At 33.9% G+C, this 24,188-nt stretch overlaps 1 protein-coding gene across 2 annotated transcripts in view; it reads right to left on the reverse strand.

The window, feature by feature from the left end:
• Positions 1 to 316: 316 nt before the first annotated feature.
• The window catches only part of LOC134535896 (cytochrome P450 6j1-like), a 64,518-nt gene continuing 40,646 nt past the window's right edge, over positions 317 to 24,188 (reverse strand). For both annotated transcript variants that reach the window (XM_063375261.1, XM_063375269.1), the window contains exons 2-6: positions 22,340 to 22,889; positions 20,705 to 21,136; positions 17,647 to 17,868; positions 12,160 to 12,411; positions 317 to 1,678 (exon numbers count right to left, since the gene is read on the reverse strand). In XM_063375261.1, coding sequence (XP_063231331.1) covers positions 1,512 to 1,678; positions 12,160 to 12,411; positions 17,647 to 17,868; positions 20,705 to 21,136; positions 22,340 to 22,862 — 1,596 coding nt within the window. In that variant the 5' untranslated portion in view covers positions 22,863 to 22,889 and the 3' untranslated portion in view covers positions 317 to 1,511. The remainder of the gene's footprint in view (positions 1,679 to 12,159; positions 12,412 to 17,646; positions 17,869 to 20,704; positions 21,137 to 22,339; positions 22,890 to 24,188) is intronic.

Raw genomic sequence — 24,188 nt, forward strand, 5'->3', positions numbered from 1 at the left:
TGGGATACATTCTTCTTCTCCTTGTTTATACTGGCCCAGGAGCACTTTAGTCCAATTATCAACATGAAGAAAATCTAAAATAATTTACTTGGCCTATTTTGCTGCTAAATGAATCCGCGAAATAATCGAGCATCAGTTCTGTACGTTCCATTCTATATTTCTGTGTTGGTACGCATATAACTATCTTGCGGAAAGCTGTGATCAACACTGCTGGCCTCTGGACTATTATTATGTTAAGTTTAAAAATACAACTTAAAATGTTTTATTTGTAAATACTTGGATAAAGGAAGCAGACTAGGGGGAAAAAATACAAGTATTAGTTATGTATTTTATTATAAATTATAAACTTTACATTTGTAATTATTACTGCAAATTACTTGTTGTCCCGTGTCCGTCCTCTCCCCAACGAGGACAGGCGCGAGGCGGCTGCCTGGTTCGCCATGGCCACTAGAGTGCACGGCTCTGCAACTCACTGCGCTGCCACAGCATGACAAAAAAATGCCGAACAAAATGAAACGGCCCAATCACAATGCATGTCCTCAACCTGCGCGCGCACCTACCGTCGCGCCGCCCGCCCCGCACTCGCCCAGGGGCTTAATTAATTTAATAATTAATTAAATTAATTTAGGTTTTCTTGTTTCATCAGCAGTTCTCTGCTAATGACTACCATCATTTTGTTTTACATTTACTCGTTTTTTTCCCCCTAAGTGGACTTTATTTTGAATTTGTGAAAATATATTTTTATTTTACCTGTTATTTTTTTATCGTCTTAAACTTCCAAGTAGATACAGAGAAAATACATGCTGAAGCTCTCTAAAAAAATTGAAAAATTTGTTCACTTCAGTCTGCTAACCCCTCTCCTAGGCAGACATTAGCTGCTAGCTCGTATGTATATAAATAAAATATTATTTGGAACAATTGCAATGAAATCTTCAATGAGCTAGGATTTACAAAACTCGTGTAAAACACGAGCGAACTTTAAAAATCTATCTAGTAATGTTAATTTTTTTATCTTGGCACATAATTTTTTTTATTTTACTTCTCTTTCAATCCTAGATGTGCTTTTTAGTGTTAAAACATATTTAATTAGTTACTGAGCTATGGTAAGTGTAGAAATTAATGTTTTTAGTTATTACTATATTGGAAACATCCTTAGAGATGGAATATTTTAGCTGTGACATTCTATAAATCATAATAATAAAAATAAGGCTTTTTTGTATAAAAAATAACCAATCCCAGTATTGAGTAATAGTTATGCTGATTTATGTGTGAATGTTCTCAAGGCACTTCACTACAGACACAACTTAAGAATCAACATTTATAATTTGTTTTTGTTAATTACATAATGAAACGATTGCTACAGCCAATAATTGCTGCTGATACATATGGCTGAAATATCCCGGCATGGTTGTGATGCATTACAAGTAAAACAAAAGGCACGCAACAGACACATTAAAACAAACGTAAATAGTATTTCTAAGTAAAAAAATCCATTAACTTAATCAAAACATTCATTTGATTCTGTCGAACGCCAGGGCAATCTCTTTCCTGGGAGTGTTCACTCCAATGGGTTTCATCCGAAGTGGAGGTGAGGGTGTTTCTGTGCAGGGCCGGACCTGGTAGGTGGTCAGAATATGCACCAGGGCTGTCTTCACTTGCATCTGGCCGAACCGCATACCTGAGGACCAGAGACACCATTGCATCATCAGTTAACTGTCACAATTATTCCAGACACGACAAGCTTTCAAACACCTCACACTGTATCTAATTATTGGCTTGTCATTGGAAACTCTTGGTCTCTTGTTTTCTGGCACGTAACATTTTTTTGCCAAATAAAAGGAAATGGTCATTGCAACGACCGAAATATTCTGATCTATTTAAATTTGAATCAAAAGTACTAAGAATTTCAAAGAAATTACTTTCAAGTAAGTATGAGATGATGCTAAATGTTATCAGTGGATGTCAGTCACGTTTAACTGAAAAAAAAAACTCTGCAATCCAAACTGTTTGAATTTTTTTTTTCTCCGATATTGTTTTTTCTTTTCCTGTAGCGGAAGGTAATTGGCAGGATACCTTTCACAATAAGGGTTCTTTAAGTCGTTCGATCATGGGAATTGGATATGAATTGCAATACTAAACAAAACATGAGTTAATTTTTACATGTTAGTTAATATATTTTTTTTTATATTTTGTAAATAGCTGTCCCCCTTGCTTTGTTTGCATGGATAAAAAAATCGGATAGGATAATTAAGTAGGAAAGTTAGAAAAATATTGTTTTTTTGTGTATATTGACATTAAAGTTATATTAAGCTTCCCTGTAAGCTATATTTTTGGTCATTCAGAAGCAAGCACCAACGAGTTAGTGTAATCACTAACTCGAAAAAATAATAGATAAACCTAATTATTCTAGTATTTGAAAGCTTAATTGAAAACAGCACTGAACTAATTTTAAAAACAATCCAAAACTAATGTTAAAAACTTTTCAAAAATCACAATGACTCAAGTTATTGCATGGGAAGTATTTATAAAACGTACGAAACAGTAGTAATTTTTTTTTAATTGAATGTAACTTATTTATTAATTTTGATATCAACTATCATTCCTTTTTTTCTTTAAAATCAGATGCAATGATTCTTACTATTAGATTTTATTACATAATTATCATCATATTGTACCACTGACTAGCGGTTGATTTATTGTGACTGCATAAGTGAACATTATATGTTTTTTTAATTGTAATCAAGTTCGTGGGGGCCAATGTTTTGTCATAAATTATTCCCAAATTCCTGTAATCATTACGAATCGTTATTCCGCTAGATTAATGCAATTACCCATTATGTTAATCTTAAATACTTCTATCCCTTTTTAACTCAATACAATTTTTAGACTTAGAGTATACAGTTATTTCTTAAGTACATTAAAAACTGCGTTTGTTAAAGCTTTATAATATTTTTTTTTTGAAGGGAGACAGCTTTCATCTAATAAGAATCTAATCTTGCAGATAAATAAGTAGCAATACTAAATAATAATTCAAATATAACATATATATAAATAATTTATCCTTAATATAGTACCCTATTCACCTCCTAAAAACATTTCTGGCAACTCTGACGGCTTACTTGTATAATTAAAAAAACATATTGCATCGGTTTTAAACTAAAACTCTTTTCACTCTTTGCAAACCCCATTAATTAAATAAAACACTACTATCGAGCGGGTGATTGATGCATTTAGACCTACTTAGTTTCACATGACTTAGACATTAGTATGCTCACACTGTCTTCAAATGGGTCTTGTTAGGGTTTTAGCAATGGGCTGTATTGGCCGATTATTTTATCTGACTTTGAATCTTCCAAGAAGGAGCAGTTATTTTGCATGATTCTGAATTCGATATGAACCACAATATAGAAAATATAACTATTTTTTATCAAATTATTCCAAAAAATATCTGCTAAAATAGTAGTACTGATTGTCCGTTTAGTACTGATGTAATTTCTTATATTTTGAATTCTTCCTCCTTTCAACTCCTAGGAATAATTTTGCTTGCACCAACTTTTGCATTTGTTCTTGTAGCTCCGTTTCACTTAAACAGTCCTCAGCTAGTTGACTGTCCGGAACTTTCGGTTGTTTGCTTGATTCAATGATGGATCGTGTGTATGTTAAGCTTAAAGTACAAACACGTTTGCTGGAAAAAAGTAACGTCGCTCCGCTATTCGGATAAACACCTGCCAGATCTGAAACTCAGGGTTCCTCTTCCCTTGCGCAGCAACATTCGTCCATTTACAGGAGGGAGAGGGTGTGGTCAGTCGTGGATCCACAGATCCTATTTATTTCTCGCTAATCCCTGCCCGAAATAAGCACTGGCTTTTTAACACATGTTTAAACACTTGATTATTAGACTTTTTCTTAATTTAAAACAAAGAAACTACTATTCAGATTGTTTTAAAATTATTACAGGAATTTTCCCTGACGCCCTTTAAAGTATGGAATTTGTTTAGCCTATTAATTTGAAGAGTAATATGCAAGAGATGTTACTGAGATTTGGACTGATTTGATATCGTTGTCAATGTTTCCTGACTTGGATTGCGGAAGAATCGTCAACTTCTGTCGATGACACTATTCACTCTTTCGTTAACTTGGTGAATCTTTTCAGATGATTGTCCTCGTGCAATGTGTGGGTTGCCTTTTAAATTTATCCAAACCTACTTTTTACATGTCTGTCCAAGCTATCCAGATTTAATGTGACTTTTGTTTGTACCTCTCCTTCGATTATTTTACTGACCTCATATCGTGTGCTTTGTAATCCCATCATTCAGTCCTCTACTTCCGAGATTGCCTAGTGAACTGCTCTCAAGCGAGCTCCATATCTCTCCTGATCTCCTCTTGCTAGCTTACTAATTCGGTTTTAGTGAAGTGAATATCCCTCTGGACATTTTCTCATACTTGAGTTACTTCACTCCTTGTATTGCAAATTTCAGTTTGGATTACTCGTATACTATGCTGAGCATTTTCTTGCGCATTTGGTAATTTTTTTTAATAAAATTCTTAATATTCTAATTGGTTCGCTCAATCGTATATTTTTTATCTTTTAAAAATATATCGGTAGCGTTTATCATCAAACTTTCACTCTCGATATTAGAGGTTACATAATGGTTTCTTGTTATTTCAACTAAATATTTGTTTTGTATGTTTAATCCAGTTTAGTTTGAGTTGGAAGTCATTTCGGTAGATCTTTTCACGAAACTATGGAATTTTTCGTTAATATTCGACTTGAAAATGTTTCCATAACATATCCTAGTAAAGATTCTCAGATTTTATTAGGTACTATGATCCCTCATGTACATCTACAGGATTTATACATGAGAGTGTTTTACTTGCGGACCCAGTGTTTGGCACACAATTCTGTACCACCGCCTAGCATCGGTTTATTGCCACAATATTAGTAAGCATATATAAACATTTATTATGATCAAGTTCGTAAGTGCCAATGTTTTTTTAAAACTTAACATTTGTGGTCACAATAAAGTAATAGTAAAACTTATCTTTATGAGCCTGCTTAAAACATATTTACCGTGATATTATGATTTCTTTTGTAATAACATGCATTACATAATTCTTTTTTCATGCATATTATGTTACAATTTTACTTAATACGCATAATTTATGTCTTCTATGTTTTTCAAACTCTCCAGCATATTAAAATTTGCATACATAAACATATTCAATATACGTAGCACAAATTAACCCACCTATAATCATGATTGATACTAATATTAAACAAGGCAAATGGACTCCCAACATAAAATTTCACGCACATTATAATTAGCCCTGAAATTACTCATAAGCTATTCCAAAATATCTGTAATGGTTATGAAGCGTTACAATGGCTGTATCCGAATACCTAGGGATGTGTCCTTTAAGTTCACGTCCCTACATCCCTAAACAAATGCATCCACAGTTTAAAGGATGCATTCTAAAGGATGTACGATTTCCGAATTGTTTTACAGCTAGCACTACATGTTGGTTTGTCGTTGTACTAATGTGGATTGGTATTTTATATTCATGACATCTAAGGTGGGCCATTAAAACGTAAATGAACATTCAAAATTGTAAACAATTTCAGATGATTTCAATTTTCGTTGGGAATTGAAATATGGAAGAAAATTTGAATCGGAGACTTTTTGTTCCTACAAATCAAATTAATTTACTGTTTATGTGAATTATGTAAACTTATACTTATGGTATAAGTATTTATAAATACCATAGTTACATTTCACGTGTTTATCTTCTAGTTCAAAATCAATTTTGATTAACTATCTCGTATCACACTTTCGCTCTTTAAGGGTTATGGTCACAATAACAAAGCTAAGGGATGTATGAACGTATCAGTGGATGCGAGAGTCACATCCCTAAAAATCTCGAATTAGTGGACGCATGAGAGGATGCATCTACATCCCTTGTGAGAATTCGGATACAACTCAAAGATGGCCGCGTCCATTACGATGCACTATCTATGGTTCCCTTAGCTAAGGGATCCATTAGGCCACTATTCGGATACAGCTAATATATTCGTAAACGGTTATGATACCACAATAAAATAAAGAAAAAATAAGTTGTGGTTACTATTTAAATATTGTTTGAATTTCAAGTAAAAACATTAGCGATTTTTTGAGTTAAATAAATTTGTATATGCAAACATACAACACTTATTAACGTTTTATTTCGTTCAGGTACCTAATTTGCTAACAGTAAAATACAAAATGTGTAAAAACTCTAAAATCAAGAAGAGACACTTTAATTTTCTTTAATTGTATTAATCGTTTTTATTGATGCTATAGTTAATATCTCTTTTATGTACAATATAAAATAGGTAAAAAAGGTTTCGGTGTGAATTTTTCAGATTATTTTTTTTATGTTTTCTATTTGAACTGTCATACCTGGTTATTTACCTGAAAATGCTTTAATTACAATACATTGTATCAAGGAATAAAGCAAAAGTGGCTTCACATCATATGCAAATAAGTCAGTCCTGCGTTTTGTACATCAATTTTTTTTAGAATGAAAAGTCTTCCTTGAATGTTAAATTATCATTATTAACCCCTATCGTGATGTTTAGCACAGTTAAAAAACCATGCAAAGACGAGAGTAATTTAAGATGATCTCATAAATATTTTGAAATAAACTATGACAATATTTTATTTACTCGCATTGAGGACTTCACTTTAAGCTTCTTATAAAATATATTTTGTGGGTTTGTTATCAGTTTTTACCATTTAAAATATGTTTTGTCCTTTCTAGATCCATTCCCATTTCTAAATGTTGATATTGATGTTTTATTTAATAATCATTTAGTTTTCTCTCATCTAATCATTGCAATTACGACATTGTGAAATGGACCAAATTTACAAAAAAAATTATCAATACATCAGTACAACTTTAAAAAGTCGTAGTTTCTGTCTTTAAATTTTGCATAATAATGCATAAAAAAATGTTTTCTCATTTGGTCAATTAGATAAATAAACCACTAAATAAAGTTTTTTTTAATTCTGTCCATACATTAATATTTAACTCAAAACATACTCAGGCTACTGGCTTGACATTCTGTAACTGTTTAGAAGTTATGATAATTATATACCAAATACATATTTCCATTAAGCATTACTTAACTGTACATTTATACTTACACACGCCATGTATGTATTAATAAATTCAGTGTTTGAAAAAAAAATTCATATTTAAATTACTCAAGAATACTATACAATAAAATAATCCCTTTGGAAACAGCCTACCAGTGCAGGTAGATTTTGAAGTACATTTTTCTTCTGGAAATATCCTGGAATCCTTTATAAATATTCTGACCATTTTAAGAACCTAATGTACTTTACAATGATCGTTAAAAAATTTTCTCATATTCCATGCAGCGAAATGTTTCGAATGTTTTTAACTCAAGGCATACAGCAGTGAATATCTTGCATTGAATTTCATAGTATGCTTACTAAGGTAGTTATGAATTTATTTTCACCTTCAAACACTAGTTTTCATCCCGTGCACTAATAAGTGGTCGTATAAAATTTTTTTTTGAATCATGGTTTAAGATAACATTAATGTGGTTTAAAATAAATTGGAACGAATTGATAAAAGAGTAATGATTTTTTTTATTTCAACGCCTGTTTTTACGCCAATAGATTTTCCATCCAAAATTGTTTGCGCAAAAAATTTGAGATAATGTTTATAATTTTTACAATAAATTATAAAAAATACAATATTGTTTACCTACTAATTTTTTTTTCTCTTCGTGAACATGGTACAGAATTTATATTTATTCTTTTGCTTCCAACCCCTGGTTTTTTCAACCTCCCGCAGTGATTCTTCGACTTATAAAAAATTGTTTCTTACCAAATCTTTAGATAATTTTAAAAAAATTTAAAATGTATTGTTATAGAATTTATAGTTTACCTAATACGGGCAATATGATTTTTATTTACCTTTAAAATTTGTTTATTTTTCCCTTAGCATCAATGGTTGGTTGTATCAAGAATTGTTTCCGGAATAAATTTAGAAAATGTTTGTAGGGTTTACAAATAAATTGAATGGATTTGATAGTGTACTTACAAACGAATATATTAACTTTTTTATCCTTCAATCCGTTATTTTATTCCTATTCCATTAATAGTTGGTCGTATAAAAAATATTTAGGACAAAATTTGCAGATAATAGTTTTTAGTTTCCTAATAAATAAGAACGTAGTTAATAGCATACGCAACGTAAATCATGATTTTTTCCACCCCTGTTGTTTTCAACTTCTTGCAGGGATGGTTATTCTTCTCAGAAATGTAATTAGACAAAAGTTTTAGATAAAAATAATAACATTTACAAACAATTTGTACGTATTTGATGGTGTGATTACTAAAGGAACTATGAGCGTTTTGTTCTTTAACCCCTGTTTATCCCAAACTTCGCAGCAAAGGTTGGCTGTATAAAAAAAATATGTTTTAGACCAAAATTTCAACCAAATATATATATAAGACTTCCAAACAATATAAATGGATTTAATAGTGTGACTACTAAGGGAGTTATTAATTTTTTTTCCTTCAACTCTTGTCTTTTCCACCCCTTGCAGTTATAGTTGGTTGTATACAAAATTTATTTAAGAGTTAGTATTACTGCTACGAGTTATAATACGTTCAAACGGATATGATATTTTTCATATAATGGGAGTTCTAACATTTTTTTTTTTTTCAAAATACCTTCCCCATTTTCATTAACGAACTTGACCAACATTTTGCGTTTTCATATTTTATGTATTATTTTGAAAGTGATTTGTTCAAAATTACGGAAGTTATTGTGTGTCTATAAAAATGTCATGTGTGTATTTGTATACACACACACCAACACTAGCTAATGCCCGGCATGTGTTGCAATGCCTCTTTTATTATTTTTGTAACTTTTTGGATTTTGTACACACATACAAAGCATCTCTCTATGTTTATCTCTATTTATTTCACTATAGCTTTATAAATGTATTTATATCTAATATATCTAGGTGTATATATTTCTATTAGCCACTCCATTTCACTGCATCTCTTTTAATCTATCTATCTCTGTCTATATATCTCTATATATCACTCTATCTATACCTCCATATTTTCTCCTTATCTCTCTAAATCTATATATCTGTTCATCTCTATGTAAATATAGATGTATAATTATCCATATCTTTATATATGTAATCCTTTATCTCTTTATATATCTATATTATATATCTTATATGTATATATATTTATGTATCTTTTTCTATTTATATATCACGCTCTTTATCTCACTATCACTATACCTATCTGCTTATCTATCTATATAAGTATATTTCTGTTATCATTCTCATATCTGCATAGCAAAACAATTTATGTCTATAATGAAGTTCAACCCTAATTTCTTGCAGATGTGTTGGTATTTGTTTAGCAATAATCATAACTTGATGACATCTTTACTATTCTTCCTAGTGAGTTATTTCAAGTTATTAAACAAATGTATAGCATGTTAACCATTATACAGCTACGGCTTGTTTTGTTACTCAATAACTAACCTGTTGACTTTAACTTCAGAACAGACAACCACTCCATGTACTAATAATACCTCCATGGTTTCAAAGGTCAATCGTACAAAATTTCATAGAGATCAGATAAACGATTAGTTATCAATGCAATGATGAAATTTTATCAAGAATAATTAATTTCTACTTTAAGGGTTGGTTTTATTGGAAGTTCTTCCTGTGTTTTGAAGATCAAGTGTCCAAAGTTACAACTCAATCGGATGAACGATTTGCGAATGCGTAGATGACAAACACACACAAACTTTCTTTTTTATATTATTTATATATATATACATATACGTATACCCTTTTGCGTTGACAATGGTTTTAGGGTCTATGGATCATGAAACTAAAAACTATATTAAAATTTTTGGAAGTCGCACCATGGTAACGGCTACAATAGGTAATCTTCCTTCGATAGATATATATATAAAATTAAGTTATATAGATTTGTAAAAAAATAACAGAAAATTTCCAAGGCTTCACAAGTTTCGCTCGGCGGACATAGAGAGAGGTCGTTCTTTGTTTTTCTGTTTACATTTTGTTTACTATAGTCCGCAACTTTGTTTTCGACCAGCGCAGACCCCAGTGTCAGGCGGCGGTCACGTGATTCTAGCGGAGCGGAGTGGAGGGGATCAATTGCCAGTTGTGCGCTGTCTGGACACGCCGTTCCCAAGGTAGTGCTTCGCAGGTCGGTTTACACGATGCGGTGGTTGCGTTAGTAGGAATACCTTTCAGCCACATCGCGGAGAGAGTGAAGTGTTTTGGGCAGAGCTGTAGCAAACCGTAAGTATTCGGTACTGAGTAACGGGTGCGCCATCTAGTAAAGCTGGACTCCCAATCATCCGTTTCATCCGTCCGTCAATTTCGGTCCGTTTATTTCTCTCGGCAATTATTACCGACTCTCAACCATCCGCCATCCGTCCGTCCGTCACTATTCAAAAATATCAGTGCTACAACTTTCCGCCACATACTTTCTCAATTATAGGTAAACGTTTGGTGAAAATAATTTACTTGGGATAATTAACTTTTGTTTTTATGAATGTGTTAATAAGTTGACAGACGGAAACCGTGCTTTGACAAGTAGATTAAACGGGTGCCGACTTAAAAATAACATTAGCCAGCAATAAAAAATTATACTTCTTTTATTACTGCGTCAAAGGAAACAGAAAGAAGCTATTTCTATCCAGGCTTTTTCTCTCAGTTACTTATCCCGATAGTCTTTGCTATATATATTATGCAAATGCTCTCTTTCCCGGACGTAATTTATCAGCATTTCTTCCGAAAAGCTCATTCTCATAAGCAATCTTTACCGTTATTATGACAATAATAATCGGTCAATACGACACAGCCTTCTATATATTGCAAATTAAAAAAATCGAATACTGTTTTCGGAAAGTCGTATTGAAGACGATCGACTTAACAAGGCGGTGGACCATCCGTTGGTCCGTCAAAAGCTAAAGCTTGGCAAGGTTTTGACGGACGGACGGATGGAATTTTTCGGGCCATCTGATTGGCTGCAGGTGACGTGATTGACGGACGGACGGGTGACGGACGGATGAAACGGAAGATTGGGAGTCCAGCTTAACGAGTAACGAAACGTTACACACGGCTGCATCTCGTTACTCACATTTTTCGTATGTTTTACGCATGCGCGCGCATATTCGATGAATTTACGTTACAAAGAACGATGTTTGTTTATTAAGTAAAGTCCAATATTTGGAAATTCGTCGTCCAAGTTTTTTTACTGTTTATTAAAGATATTGTGTGTGTAGACAAAGTTTGAGATTGGAACACAAACAACGTAAGAAAGTATTTTTTTTAAATTATAAATATGTATGTTTTTGTTTTTTCGTATCGCGTGTTTTCACGTTTTTTTGTTCTTATCTTAAAATAGATAATATTAAAAAGCCGCTCTAATGAGATTTAATTGTTTCTTGGTTAACAAAAACTGTTAAATATCAAATATTGTTAATTGTTTATATTCTATTTATTATAATTTACACGATGTCATACTGTACGCGTACGCAATACGACTCGATTCGTTGCTGTAACATAACATAGCATGTTATGCGGTATCAGAAATAACGAGTAACGTAACGATACGAAAGTAGGAGTACTAATTTATATAGTAACGAATACATACGTGTAAGCTTTTTTTCGTTACTTTTACACCTCTAGTTTTGTGTACGTTGTCCTTGAAGAAGGAGTGGCCCTCCCCTACCTGCAGACGATTCGGGGGGAAGGAGGGGTGGGAGTTAGGGAGGGAAAAGCTGCGTGAAACGGAAAGGTCTAAGGTCAATTACTAAGTTGCCGAGTTATATCATTACTTACTTTTTGATTGTAAAGTAAATTTTTAGAAGTTTTAAACATGATGATTGATTTGTTAGTTGATTAATGAATGTCCAGCCATAGCTGGATTCATTTTGGTTTTTTAAGTTGTTGCTCAAAAAATCATTTTTTAATTTTTTTATATCAAATAACCTATGTGAATAATTATGTCGGTGCTTACAAATTCGCCGGCTCAGCTAGTATACTAAAAGGTAGAAGTGGTTATTGTATGATCTTACCTATGCATATTCTTGGTCCTTCTCCGAATGGAATGTGTGCAAACTTGGAACGTTTGTTTTTATTTTCATAGTTGAACCTTTCAGGATCAAACTTGTCTGGTTCCGGGTATATGGCAGGATCAGAGTGTATTGCCAGCACAGGAATCATAACACTCGTTCCTTTTTCTATTGTGATGTCGGTTCCTGGGATCCTGAAGTTTTCTAAACACTGTCTTGCCAGTATTGGTACAGTTGGGTACTTGCGCAATGTCTCTGGAACAGTAATTAATTTACGTTAGATTTACATACCAACGTCGTGTTGCCTGGACCAGTTCTAGAAGTCTAGTTCGAACCTCGTTTGTAGCCATCTGCAACTACGGAATACAGATTTCACTCCCTTCTCTGGCGTGTTAAAACCGTACCCTAAATTAAGTACACAGTTGTTGTTTAAGGAAATAAATTTTAATAATAAAACCTTGTTTAACTGAAATTAGTAATTTTTAACACTTCATAAGTGACACACGAATTTATAGAGTTTACTTTATGGTATTACCTGTGTTTGGTAGTTACAATTGGTATTTAAATCCACGTATTTGTTGAAACTACGTAACAAATATTTTTATTATATTTATTTAATTGAAAAATTTCTGGCCAAAAAATAATGCTAAATTTATTTTCAAAGTCTTAAATATTTTACTAAACATAGCCCACAAAACTTTTTATTAAAGACATTTATTTACCTGTAATTGCGCGAGAAGTACACAGATTCGTTAACTTACACACCTGTACACTTCACTTGCAGTTCAGACAGCTCTCGTGAAGTCACTTCCGAGCACAAATATGTATACGTATATACTTCAGGCGAATTCGGACACGGTCTTAGTTCGTATTATTTAAATTGCGGCATCCTCATTGTGATGATGTGCATACAAATTTCACTAAACATTTTTTTAGGAAAACCGCATATGTCTCAAGTAACGAGCTACTTCAAAATGTAAGGGTGCGCGCCCACTGGCGCGAAGCGAAGAGAGGAGAAGCGAAGCGCGGCGACCAGTTTGGCACCCACTGGCACGAGGCGGCCAGCAATACAGCAGGGAACACGTTTTTCGCTACTGCATAGGGGATATTAAGGGAAAATGGCGCACCTTAAAATAAAAGTCTACAACTTGACATACTGAGCTGGGATTGCATTTGTACACACTACAGTTTATTAATATGAATTATTCATGAAACTGGTAGTTACGCATTTTACTATTTGTACTGCAGTGGATGGAACAAAAACTAGACTTACCACAATGCGTCATTTTACCTGCAACTTCAGTTAAAACGAAGCATTTATTTCGGCAACATGACGCCCAAAAAATGGGAGAAAGTTTTTTCAATTAAGTAATGGAAACGTAATGGACTTAAGTAATAATATATAGAAGTAAACATCAAATTAATTAATATAATTATTTAGGAATATTTTGCAGTTCTTTTAATTGATAACATTTGTAGCATTGTTTTAATGTTCTTTTACTATAGACCGATTGTGATTACAATTATAACTCTTGCTCATACTTTACAAATATAACAATATATAACAATTATATACATATAATTGTTAAAATTTTAAATAAAAACCAATTTTATTCAAGAATTAAACTAAACATCAACTACACTATTGCAAAATAAAATCATATTTACATGCAAGACAGGCAAATTATTTTATAGCTGTTCCACACTAAAACATATAAACATGAAATGTATCTATAACTATTCTAGGGCATACCATTGTAAAATATTAGAAAATTAAAATACCTGTAGTTACTGGTAAGAATTTTTTGAAGTTATACTTCTTTAGGCACGTTATGATAAATTGATGAGAGTGAATGTTTATGATGCGCACGCACCATGCAACGAAAAATGACATGTTTAAAAAAGGCTACATACAAAAAAAAATTATGTATGTGCTTCTAAATCATATACTTAAGTGATTGATATTGAATGCTGGTTCATATAAAGAAAAAAAAATTATTTATGGTAAATATTATTGATATAAATTGTGTTGATAAACTTTCTAAGTGTATTTTCAAGTGTATTTATATAAGTGAGGTTATGATTCTGAATGTGTAGTTTATAACCATTGTAAATTATATATCTTTTTTCAAATGGGTGATGAAAAAAATTCTCAAAGTTTTAGATTTTAAGTTTATTTTTGTGTAGTTTTTTTTCACTGCGAACATTCTGTGACGTAAATTTATAGAAAGGTTGTTTAGATGGTTATTCAGGTACATAACTAACACCAGCAAAATTAATTAGCCGTAATTTTACAGGAAGAAAATCAATCACGTAGTTACAATTACGTGTTTGTCAAACAGCACACGCACAACGCAGGGCTCATCTGATGCTAAGGTTTGTTCAAAACGTGGTGAAAGAATATATAATAGATCAGGTTGAAAACATTCCACCACAAACATAAGGATGAACTACTCATTTAGCCTGATATACTTGTCATGTTTTTGGGTAGCTAATACACAGCCTACAACCAGGTGCCGACTGCCTTCTTCCTCTTTACAAATACTGCCATGACAGTTGACAGGCATGGCAATTATTTCCTCCCGTGGCCTCATTCCGCTGTAAACGTATGTCGCTTTTACTTAATCATGTAGCCTACACATTGGAAAATACCGTGTATTATTTATTTTTATTATCATCTTACTTTACGCTTTTTTATCATTTTTTTTTTAGAAAAACTTTCGCATGTATGTTAACTTTCAGTTTCTAAATCATGCCAAATAAGTATAATTTCTGCTTTGGAATTTAGATGAATATTTTTATAAATATCAAGTATTCTAAGTATTCTATTGGGCTTAGATATTTATTGAGCTTAGTAGATATTTTTACCGCTAGATAGGGATAGTTGATACCTTCACTAAATTGCTTCCCAGACGGCGTCAGTTTGTAGGTTAACTTTTGTTCTTACTGTTCTCATGTTCTGCCTGCGAAGTTGTTATGACAGATTTAAAAGAACAAAAAGTGTGTTTGAAATTTGATTCCTTCTTGAAAAATCGGCAACAGAAGCATACCAATTTCCTAACAGGCTTTCAAGTAGGATGCTATGAGCCGCTCACAAAATTTCTAGTGGTTTGGGTACTTTAAACATGGTGAGATGAGTGTTGAACACCATGCTCGTTCTGGGCTCCCTTTAACATCTCGAAACGATCAAAACTTTGAAAAAATCAACGAGGCTAGTCGTTTCACGATTGACGAAATTTCAGAAGAGACAGGAGTGAATTGAAGCTCGTACTAGTGGATTTGGATTGAGGATTTGAAAATGAGACGCGTTGCCGTTAAATTTGTTCCTCGCCATCTCAAAAAGGGATGAAAAAAATCTTTAGGTTGAATTTGAGCCAGGACTTAAAAAAAGAGATTGAAAGTGATCCATACTTTTTGACCAAAGTCATAGCAGGTGATGAGAGTTGATGTTACGAGTGTGACCCAGAAACTAAACAAGCGTCAAGCTAGTGGAAGATTCCCAACTTACCCAGACCAAAAAAAAAAAGCAAGACAAGTGAGGTTGGATGTTAAGACGATGATCATTGTCTTTTTTGATGTTCGTGGAATTGTGCACCGGGAATTTGTTCCCTCTGGCTAGACTGTTAACCAGCACTTTTATTTGGAAGTTTTAAAACGTTTGCGAGAGTATGTGCGGAGGAAACGCCCGGAACTTTGGCGATCAGTTGACTGGTTCCTTCATCGGGACAATGTCCCCGCACACACGGACTTACATGTCAACCGCTATTTGGTCTCTCAGGGGTAACCTGTCGATCCCCACCCACCGTATTCGCCAGACCTGGCCCCATGCAACTTTTTCCTGTTCCCGATAATGAAGAAAAATCTAAAAGGGAAGCATCTTGATGATGTGGAAGCGGTAAAAACAGCTTCGCAAAGGACACTAGAGGATATCAAAGTTGAAGAGTTCTAGAAATGCTTCAAACAGTGGGGAGAAATAGTAGATCGCATCTAATGAAGAGTACTTTGAAAGTAACTGAAGGAATTTTGTGAAAAGTTAATAAATACATTTTTATGACAAAAATACGTTTTTTTTAGTCCTCCCTCGTATCTACGATGATAAGACCTTGAGATAGGTTGATTATTTGTTTTATATTTTCCTACACTGAACATTTAGTACTTAAGACGTTTTCTGTCTTATTTCTTTTTATCTTTGCTTAAGTGTTGCTATTGTAATCTGAAATTTATATTTTCTTCTTTAAGAATTGTTTGTAGTACAAATTTATGTTTTAGTGCTGATGAAATATGTTAATTTTTATGAAAATCAATAAAGATGAGGTCGGAAAAAAGCTGTGTGATCTTGCATTTTTCTAGAGAGATTCAGAGGCATTGGTGCTACTGAATCGCCATTGTCTTCGACAAAACGTTGTACTAGCTGAGAACAGTGAAAACATTTACTGAATAAATATTCTCTGATAAAAATTTAAAAAAAAAAAAATTTACATCACGGATGGTTATTTCCTCAAAGATCTACTGTCCTCACTTTGTTTTACTATTTTAATTTTTCTTCTGGTGGTAGTTTTCTAAACACAAAATATATATATTTTTTTTGCACAGTGAGTAAAATTTTAATGGCATCTAGTAAAGTATTCCATATGATCATAGGCCTCGTGGGGTGCATTGTGTCTCAGCCAAGAGCCGAGTAGTCCCGGAAGAGGCCGAGTCGCGCCGCTCGCTTGCCCTCCAGACTATTCGGGAGTCGCGCACCTCTTTTCCTCTCCTCGCCTATCTCCTGCAGTGGGCGCATACGCATTACACAACATGGAACTAATCCCCGCGGGATAAATCGCGCCTCCCTTTCCTCGCCTCGCCTCGCTTCACCATACTATTCCATTTCTATCACTTTAAGTATTTTGCAATAGTGAACTTGATATCTAGTTTTATTCTTGAATAAAATTGGTTTATATTTGAAATTTTAGCAACTATAAGTATAGTTGCTAAATTAAGTGTTTATGAACTATTTAAAAAGTATTTTTTAATTTATTTATATAAGTGAGGTTAGACGTTTCGTGAATAAATGATGAGAATAAAAAACGTTGTAAAATCCTAGTATTCTTGTTGCTAGTATACTCAATGGTCATTCAGATAACACTTATTTTACTATAGTTCAAAATGTTCAAGAATGTGTCACTTTCTTATACAAAGAAAGATATCCGTGTGTACTAAACTATTTGAATATTCTGAAAAAAAGCATTCACTTTAGGAAAATTATCTAATGTTCCAGAGTATGGCTAAAGTACATTTTGTCCATAATTTGTTAACATGCAACTGTTCCAAAGACAGAGTCAACATGGAAGTCATGGTAATATGCCACAACTTCATAAATGTGCTATACCAAAACATTTACTGCATTTAAATTCCTTCACTCAGCAGCTTAAAGCAATAAAGTGGTTGGGAAATTAATTCCAAACTAAACCTTTTAGTCTACTAATAATGCGTTAAACAAATCCTCACCCGAAATGACCATATCCAGGTAATCCATCTCAGCTATTGCTTCATAGGTAACTTCTGAGTTATGTTTCTCTAGAACAGTCATCAATTTTCTCCTCAGCTTGTCTTGAATGGAAGGGTTTATTGCCAACTCGTAAAGTGTGAACGCTATGACTGAAGAAGAAGTCTCAAATCCTGCAGCTATGAAAATGAAGGCTTGAGCCACGAAGTCATCATCCTCCAGCTCTGCAACAAATAACAAGAATCACATCTTGTAATGTTTCTGCGAGAAACGTCTATAATTCAACAAGAGAGTCATGTGGAGTTTGGAGGATCATGTGTTTAAACTGTTCATTAATTGACATTGTAATGTTAAACACACATATTTATATATATGTATATGTATATATATATATATATAAATTAACCCCTATTTCTCCTGGTCATGCTATAACTTGAGAATGGCTTTACCGATTTCATTCTTCTTTTTTATTTATGTATTCTAATACTTCGTAAAAGGTTCTTACATTTAAAACAAATAAGAAAATTGCGCAGAAACTTAGAAAATTTAACGACTACCTTTATTATAAACTTTTTAAATGTAACCTTAGCCCCAGCGGTATATACTCTTTACTAAGAATGTTTGAAATAACTGTCAGTTGTTTGACAGTTGTCTGTCAGTTGTTCAGACATATCGCACATCGCCAATATCATTGACAAAGATCTCATAATTCTAGCGTAGCGTTATATTCTCTTTGCAATAGTTAGTTGTATCGGACGGACTCAAGGACTTCATCATGGAAAACCATGGTCGGCATTAAGAACTAATTATAACCCTTACCCAGCTCCCTGGTCGGAATGATATCTTTGACGAGGTATGACGAGGTAAGATTAAACCATTTTGCTTGGGTTTTGCATATTGTTAACGAATTATGGTTTTCACTTCTTAGTGCACACTGTACAGTCGATTGAATCGGAAAATTTGTGGGGTTTTAAGTTTATTCACTTATAATTTTCAGTTGAAATTTTGATATTAAAAATGCCAAGATATAGACGTACAAACATAGGTCGCAGAACTCGCAATGCCGCAAGTCAAATATATTTAAGAGAAAGTCAAACTGATGAAAAACGCTAAGCGCGAAATGAAGTTGAACGTAATCGATATGAAGAACATAGAAATGTTGCATTTCATCCACAACGATCTAAATTCATTTATAACGTGGCAATCGATTACAATTCACAGCAAATCGTTACTATTGGACCTATTAACGTTTATGTTCACATTGCAAGGCATTGAAGTTCAAAAATGAAGCGTTATATTCTCTTTGCATTAGTTAGTTGTATCGCGAAACCCAATACGATTGCGAAACATTAAGAGAAACCGTTCAAAGACACGCACCCCTTCTACATAAGCAACAAAAATACGCCTACGATACACTAATGCAAGTAGTGAACAAAGGAGCTGTCGGAATTTTTTTCTTAGATGCACCCGATGGAACTGGAAAAACATTCTTGATATCATTGATTTTGGCAACGATTCGATCGCAAAACTGTATTGCACTTGCACTTGCATCATCAGGTATTGCAGCAATGTTGTTGGAAGGCGGTCGAACAGCTCATTCTGCATTCAAATTGCCATTGAACATGCAAGGTTATGAAACTCCAACTTACAACATTTCGAGTGATTCTGCGATGGCCAAAGTGTTGCAGCAAAGCAGATTAATCGTTTGGGATGAATGCACGATGACACACAAAAAATCTTTGGAGGCATTAGACCGCACAATGAAAGATTTACGAAACAACCAAAACCGGTTTGGTGGAGCGATGACTCTATTGGCAGGTGATTTTCGACAACATTGCCAGTAATGCCTCGATCAACGCCAGCCGACGAACATAATGCATTATTGAAGTGGTCCATTTTATGGAAATACATCAAGACACTAAAATTAAAATTGAATATGCGAGTCGTTAAGTATTTTCCAAACAATTGCTCGATATTGGTAATGGCAAAATTCATGTTGATACATCGTCTGAATACATTACATTCCCTGCAAATTTTTGTCACTTTACTGAATCAAATACCGAACTCATAAAAATGGTTTTCCCAAACATTGCTGAAAATTACAAAAATCATGTTTGGTTAAGTGAACGTGTTATATTGGCTGAAAAAAACGATGTCAACAAAATGAATTTTCAAATTCAAAGTAAGATAGCTGGCAAATTGATGACACACAAATCGGTTGATACCGTTACCAACCAAGATGATGATGTCAACTATCCAACGGAATTTTTAAATTCCCTGGAATTGCCCGGATTACCACCACATAATCTGCAACTAAAAATTGGATCGGTTATTATAATGTTACGAAACATAAACCAGCCACGTCTTTGAAATGGCACCCGGCTTGCAGTGAAGAAATAAATCAACAACGTAATCGAAGTACAATTTTAAAAGGGAAGTATAAAGGCGAAGACGTTTTGATTCCACGCATCCCTATGATTCCGAACGACATCCCATTCGACTTTAAACGGTTACAATTTCCAGTTTGCTTGCTTTTGCAATGTCAATAAATAAATCGCAAGGGCAGTCGTTAAGTGTTTTGTGGCATTTATCTTGAAAATCCATGTTTTTCCCATGGTCAACTGTATGTCTCCTGTTACCGTATCTAAAAACCATCAGCATTGTTTATTTACGTGCCAGGAAAAAAAACTAATAATGTTGTGTTTCAATAAGCATTACAATAAACAATATGTTATAGAGATAATAAAAAATTACAAACATGTACAACAATAGAAATAATTATTATTACTTTAGTATTCCAGTTTAAATTGAATGACAGGACGTCTGTCGGGTCAGATAGTAATCAATAAAATATGTAGGCATTTTTTAAGGCGTATTAACAAATATAATGCTGGTAATTGATATGTAAAATTGTTCGAGTAATAAACTCTAGTGTGAAATTGTAAGGAGAATATTTTAGGAAACAAAATCTATATTTATATTTTTTTTACTATATTTTGTAATAATTGATTAAAATCTGTTAAGTATCTAAGCTTTACAATATGCACAAATTACACTTACTCGAATCTACCGTCTCGATCCTCAGTTTTTTAATGTCCATACTGTCTTGCTTTATTTCTTCCTTGTCATGTGCATCTTCTTCTGCTCGGACTTGACCCTCGTCCTTTATCTGCATCAGAACATCCACAAAGTCGTTTCGGGAAACGTTATTCTTCTTGCGGTGGTCAACAACTTCCCAGAATAACTTGCGCAAGTAGTTGTTGATGTTGTCATCGGTAATTTCCAACTTAAGTGCTTTTATCAGTGGTGGTGCAAGGGTAACGAGGGTGGAAGCCAAATTCTGTAGTTTAGTTATTTCAAAGATCTTCCTCGTGGTTGCTCGAAATTCGCTATTCGGATCCACAAGAGCGTTGCCGTCGACTCCAAAAGCACAGGACGAGATGACATCCGTGGAATATCTGGCCACTGTGTCCTTCACCATCACATGCTTTCCTAGTGAAAAATAGAAAAGTCAATTGAGATACTGACTTTATTACTAATAATAACATTTTTAAGAAACAATCACATGTATAATCAAACACAAATTATGTAAAACCTTATAGTTCTTCCAATAACTAAAGTTCCAATGAGGTATCACAATATATTTAATATGGGCTAAAGATATAAGTTTATCTGAACGCCACTTTGAAAAAGTGGAATCATCTCGATCTACCGTGCCATTGACTTGACCCTTATGTCCTTGAAAAATTATTTTTAAAACATAATTTGTAAATTTTCTAAACTATTTTTAAAAATTCTGACATTTTTGAACACTCTTGATTCGCCAGTTTGTTTAACCTCTGCTAACGAGGCTTCAGAGTTTTTTTTTTAATGGAGTGGTTTCTATAAACTTACAGATTTATGAAAATAGCTTAAGTTCGTAAACATTTTCTACTCTGTCTCTTTCATTATAACGCAGCATCCATCATGTTACCCACTATCTTGTAATTTAACTAAATATTTATGTCTCGAATATTTTGAAAATTCTGGGCAAAAAAATCAATACTAAACCAATCTGCTGTCGTTCAGCTTGGATTAAATCAATGTTGGTAAAATAAACTAAAATAAACATTTTAAATAATCAAATAATCAAAAGTAAACTAATAACATATAAAAATATTGCATTTTGTGGATTGTTCTCACATGGTTTTTTTTATCATTTTTTTGACATTGCTATCATTTAGGGGCTGATTATGAATGTATAATATATATCCTTCCTTGTTCCTTGCATGTGTTGTTCTGTCTCATATTTTAACAGACATTCATTAAGTGTAATATAATTTATGTAAAACGACGCGCAAGTGTTTGTAGTTATTATCTCTTGCATGACTTTTTACACCCATTATATAACACTTCGTAAATATCCGTTGAACATATGTATGGCAGAAGAAAACATGTAAGGGGGTACAGTGTTCAAATTTTATAACTATTATAAAATGAAAAAAAAGTCACTATGGCATGTGAGGCTGAGCATGAATTCGAGGTCTTCGGTTAGAATCGTCGAGTTATAAAAGGGAAAATAAAATGGCAGAGTATCCTTTCAACACTATACCTGCCAGGTTGTAAACCAATCCTCACTAGTATGATTGTAAACAGACCTTTCCTGATCTACACCATCCCTCATAGGCTCTTAGTTCAAAGAGGGTCCACACATACCTTTTTCCATTTCCATTTCTATGCAAGGCAGTAACTGCTTGCCGCATTCATTGATGAGATAAAACATCTTCTTCATCTTCGCAGAGGTGAAGGTGGGTGTGAGTTTCGTTCTCAAGTGTCTCCACTTCTTGCCCTTCAGAGCAAAGAGACTCCTGGAAACCAATGGGTTACTTTCCTGTGAAATGTTCACGGGTCTGTCCAAGAAAGCATGTGCATTCTTCACCATGATGCTCTGCACCACTTCGAGGTCACGCACCATCAGAATGGGATTCCTGAAGGCGAAGAGGCCGACTACGGGTTGATCCGGGTTGCTGTCGTACACTTTCTTGAGGTATTCACCAATGTGTTCCCTCTGCAACGCTACTCCACCCATGTTCCCAAATATTGATGTGGGAGGAACGTAGTGGACGCCTCGTCTCTTCCAGTATCTGAAGGCGCTGGCGAAGTACAGATACGCCGCAACTAAGCATGTGGCCACAACGACGGTGACATCTGCTAGCACCGTGCTGAATATCATAGCCATGGTGATCACACTTTATTCTTAGGTCACCTGCAAGCACAATAAATAAATAAAAACATGGTTACAAATGTTACAAAGTTTCAGTGCACTATCAAGGATGAATCAGAAACTATGTTCTCACAAATTACTATCTCAATTAAAATCCTTTATTATATACGTTCAACTCTCTGGCCATAACCAATGACAACCATGAACATGAGATACATATTTTAAGTGCGAGCCCCAACAACAACAATTACCAGTTTCGTAACTGACAACACATCTATGGGCAGTGTATGAAGAGGTTAATAAGCAGGCATTATTACAATGTAAACGTGTAGAGCTATTTATTTAATGAAAAAGCTGGATTTCATATGCCATATGAGCACTTTTTATAATGACCGAGAACATACAAGTACTGGTGGTTTTATGTCATTTTGAATTTGGAAGGGAAATAAGTTTATGACATCAGATATTTGTCTGAGTATGTGTGTATGTTGGTGTGATGTGTGTCTTTAAACGGACTCGTTTGCTTCGTGACGACACGCGCGCCCTCACATTCTCTCTCTCTTCCTTCTCCTCCATTCCCTAAGGATATATACTTCCTCTCCTCTCGAGCGCTGCGCAGGTGTGTGGCGTTTCCGTAGGACATTTAAACTGCTGACATTAAAATATCCTCATTAGTTGCTAGTTCTTGACCGAGGTAACTGCTCAGAATTATAAGTCACTTTGAATATATTCGTCGTAGGCAAGACTTAAGAAGTTCCGCGACCCATATGTCCGAGGTACAGGCAAGACGACAGTGTAAGTACGGTGATAGTCACTTCGAATTTTAGTTTGTACTCAGATTATTTTCGTCTAGTGTTAAGTGAGATCACCGTACTTATAGTGAGTCATTGTGCGTTTCGGCGTGATGCGTTCCCGTGAATATTTGTTAAATGTTAACTTTTGTAATAATGATTCGGCTGTTTCGTTTTTCACTTCTAAAACTATTCATTATTTTGATTTGATTCAGAGTTTTGTAAATGTTCCCTAGCACTGGGAAGCTGTATAATTGATTATCGTCCCGTTTGACCCGCATGATGGTCTTTTTTGCTTGTCATGTATTATTTGCATGCGCTTGCATTGCGCAGTAACGTAAATTTTATTAATGCGTTACCAGGATTGCTTCGTAGCAATCGTATTTAATCATGTATATTAAGTGTTGTTTATATTTGTATCATATTTTCTTGGCTGTAGTTTATATTATGAGACCTCTCACATATTATTGTACATTGATATGCAAGTGGCCTTCATTAAAATAAAGTTTGACCTAAGGTCCGAATTATAATTTCACTGTTAGTAGTTGGT

The sequence above is a fragment of the Bacillus rossius genome, chromosome 1, assembly GCF_032445375.1.
Source record: "Bacillus rossius redtenbacheri isolate Brsri chromosome 1, Brsri_v3, whole genome shotgun sequence".
In the NCBI taxonomy this organism is placed as follows: Eukaryota; Metazoa; Arthropoda; class Insecta; order Phasmatodea; family Bacillidae; genus Bacillus; species Bacillus rossius.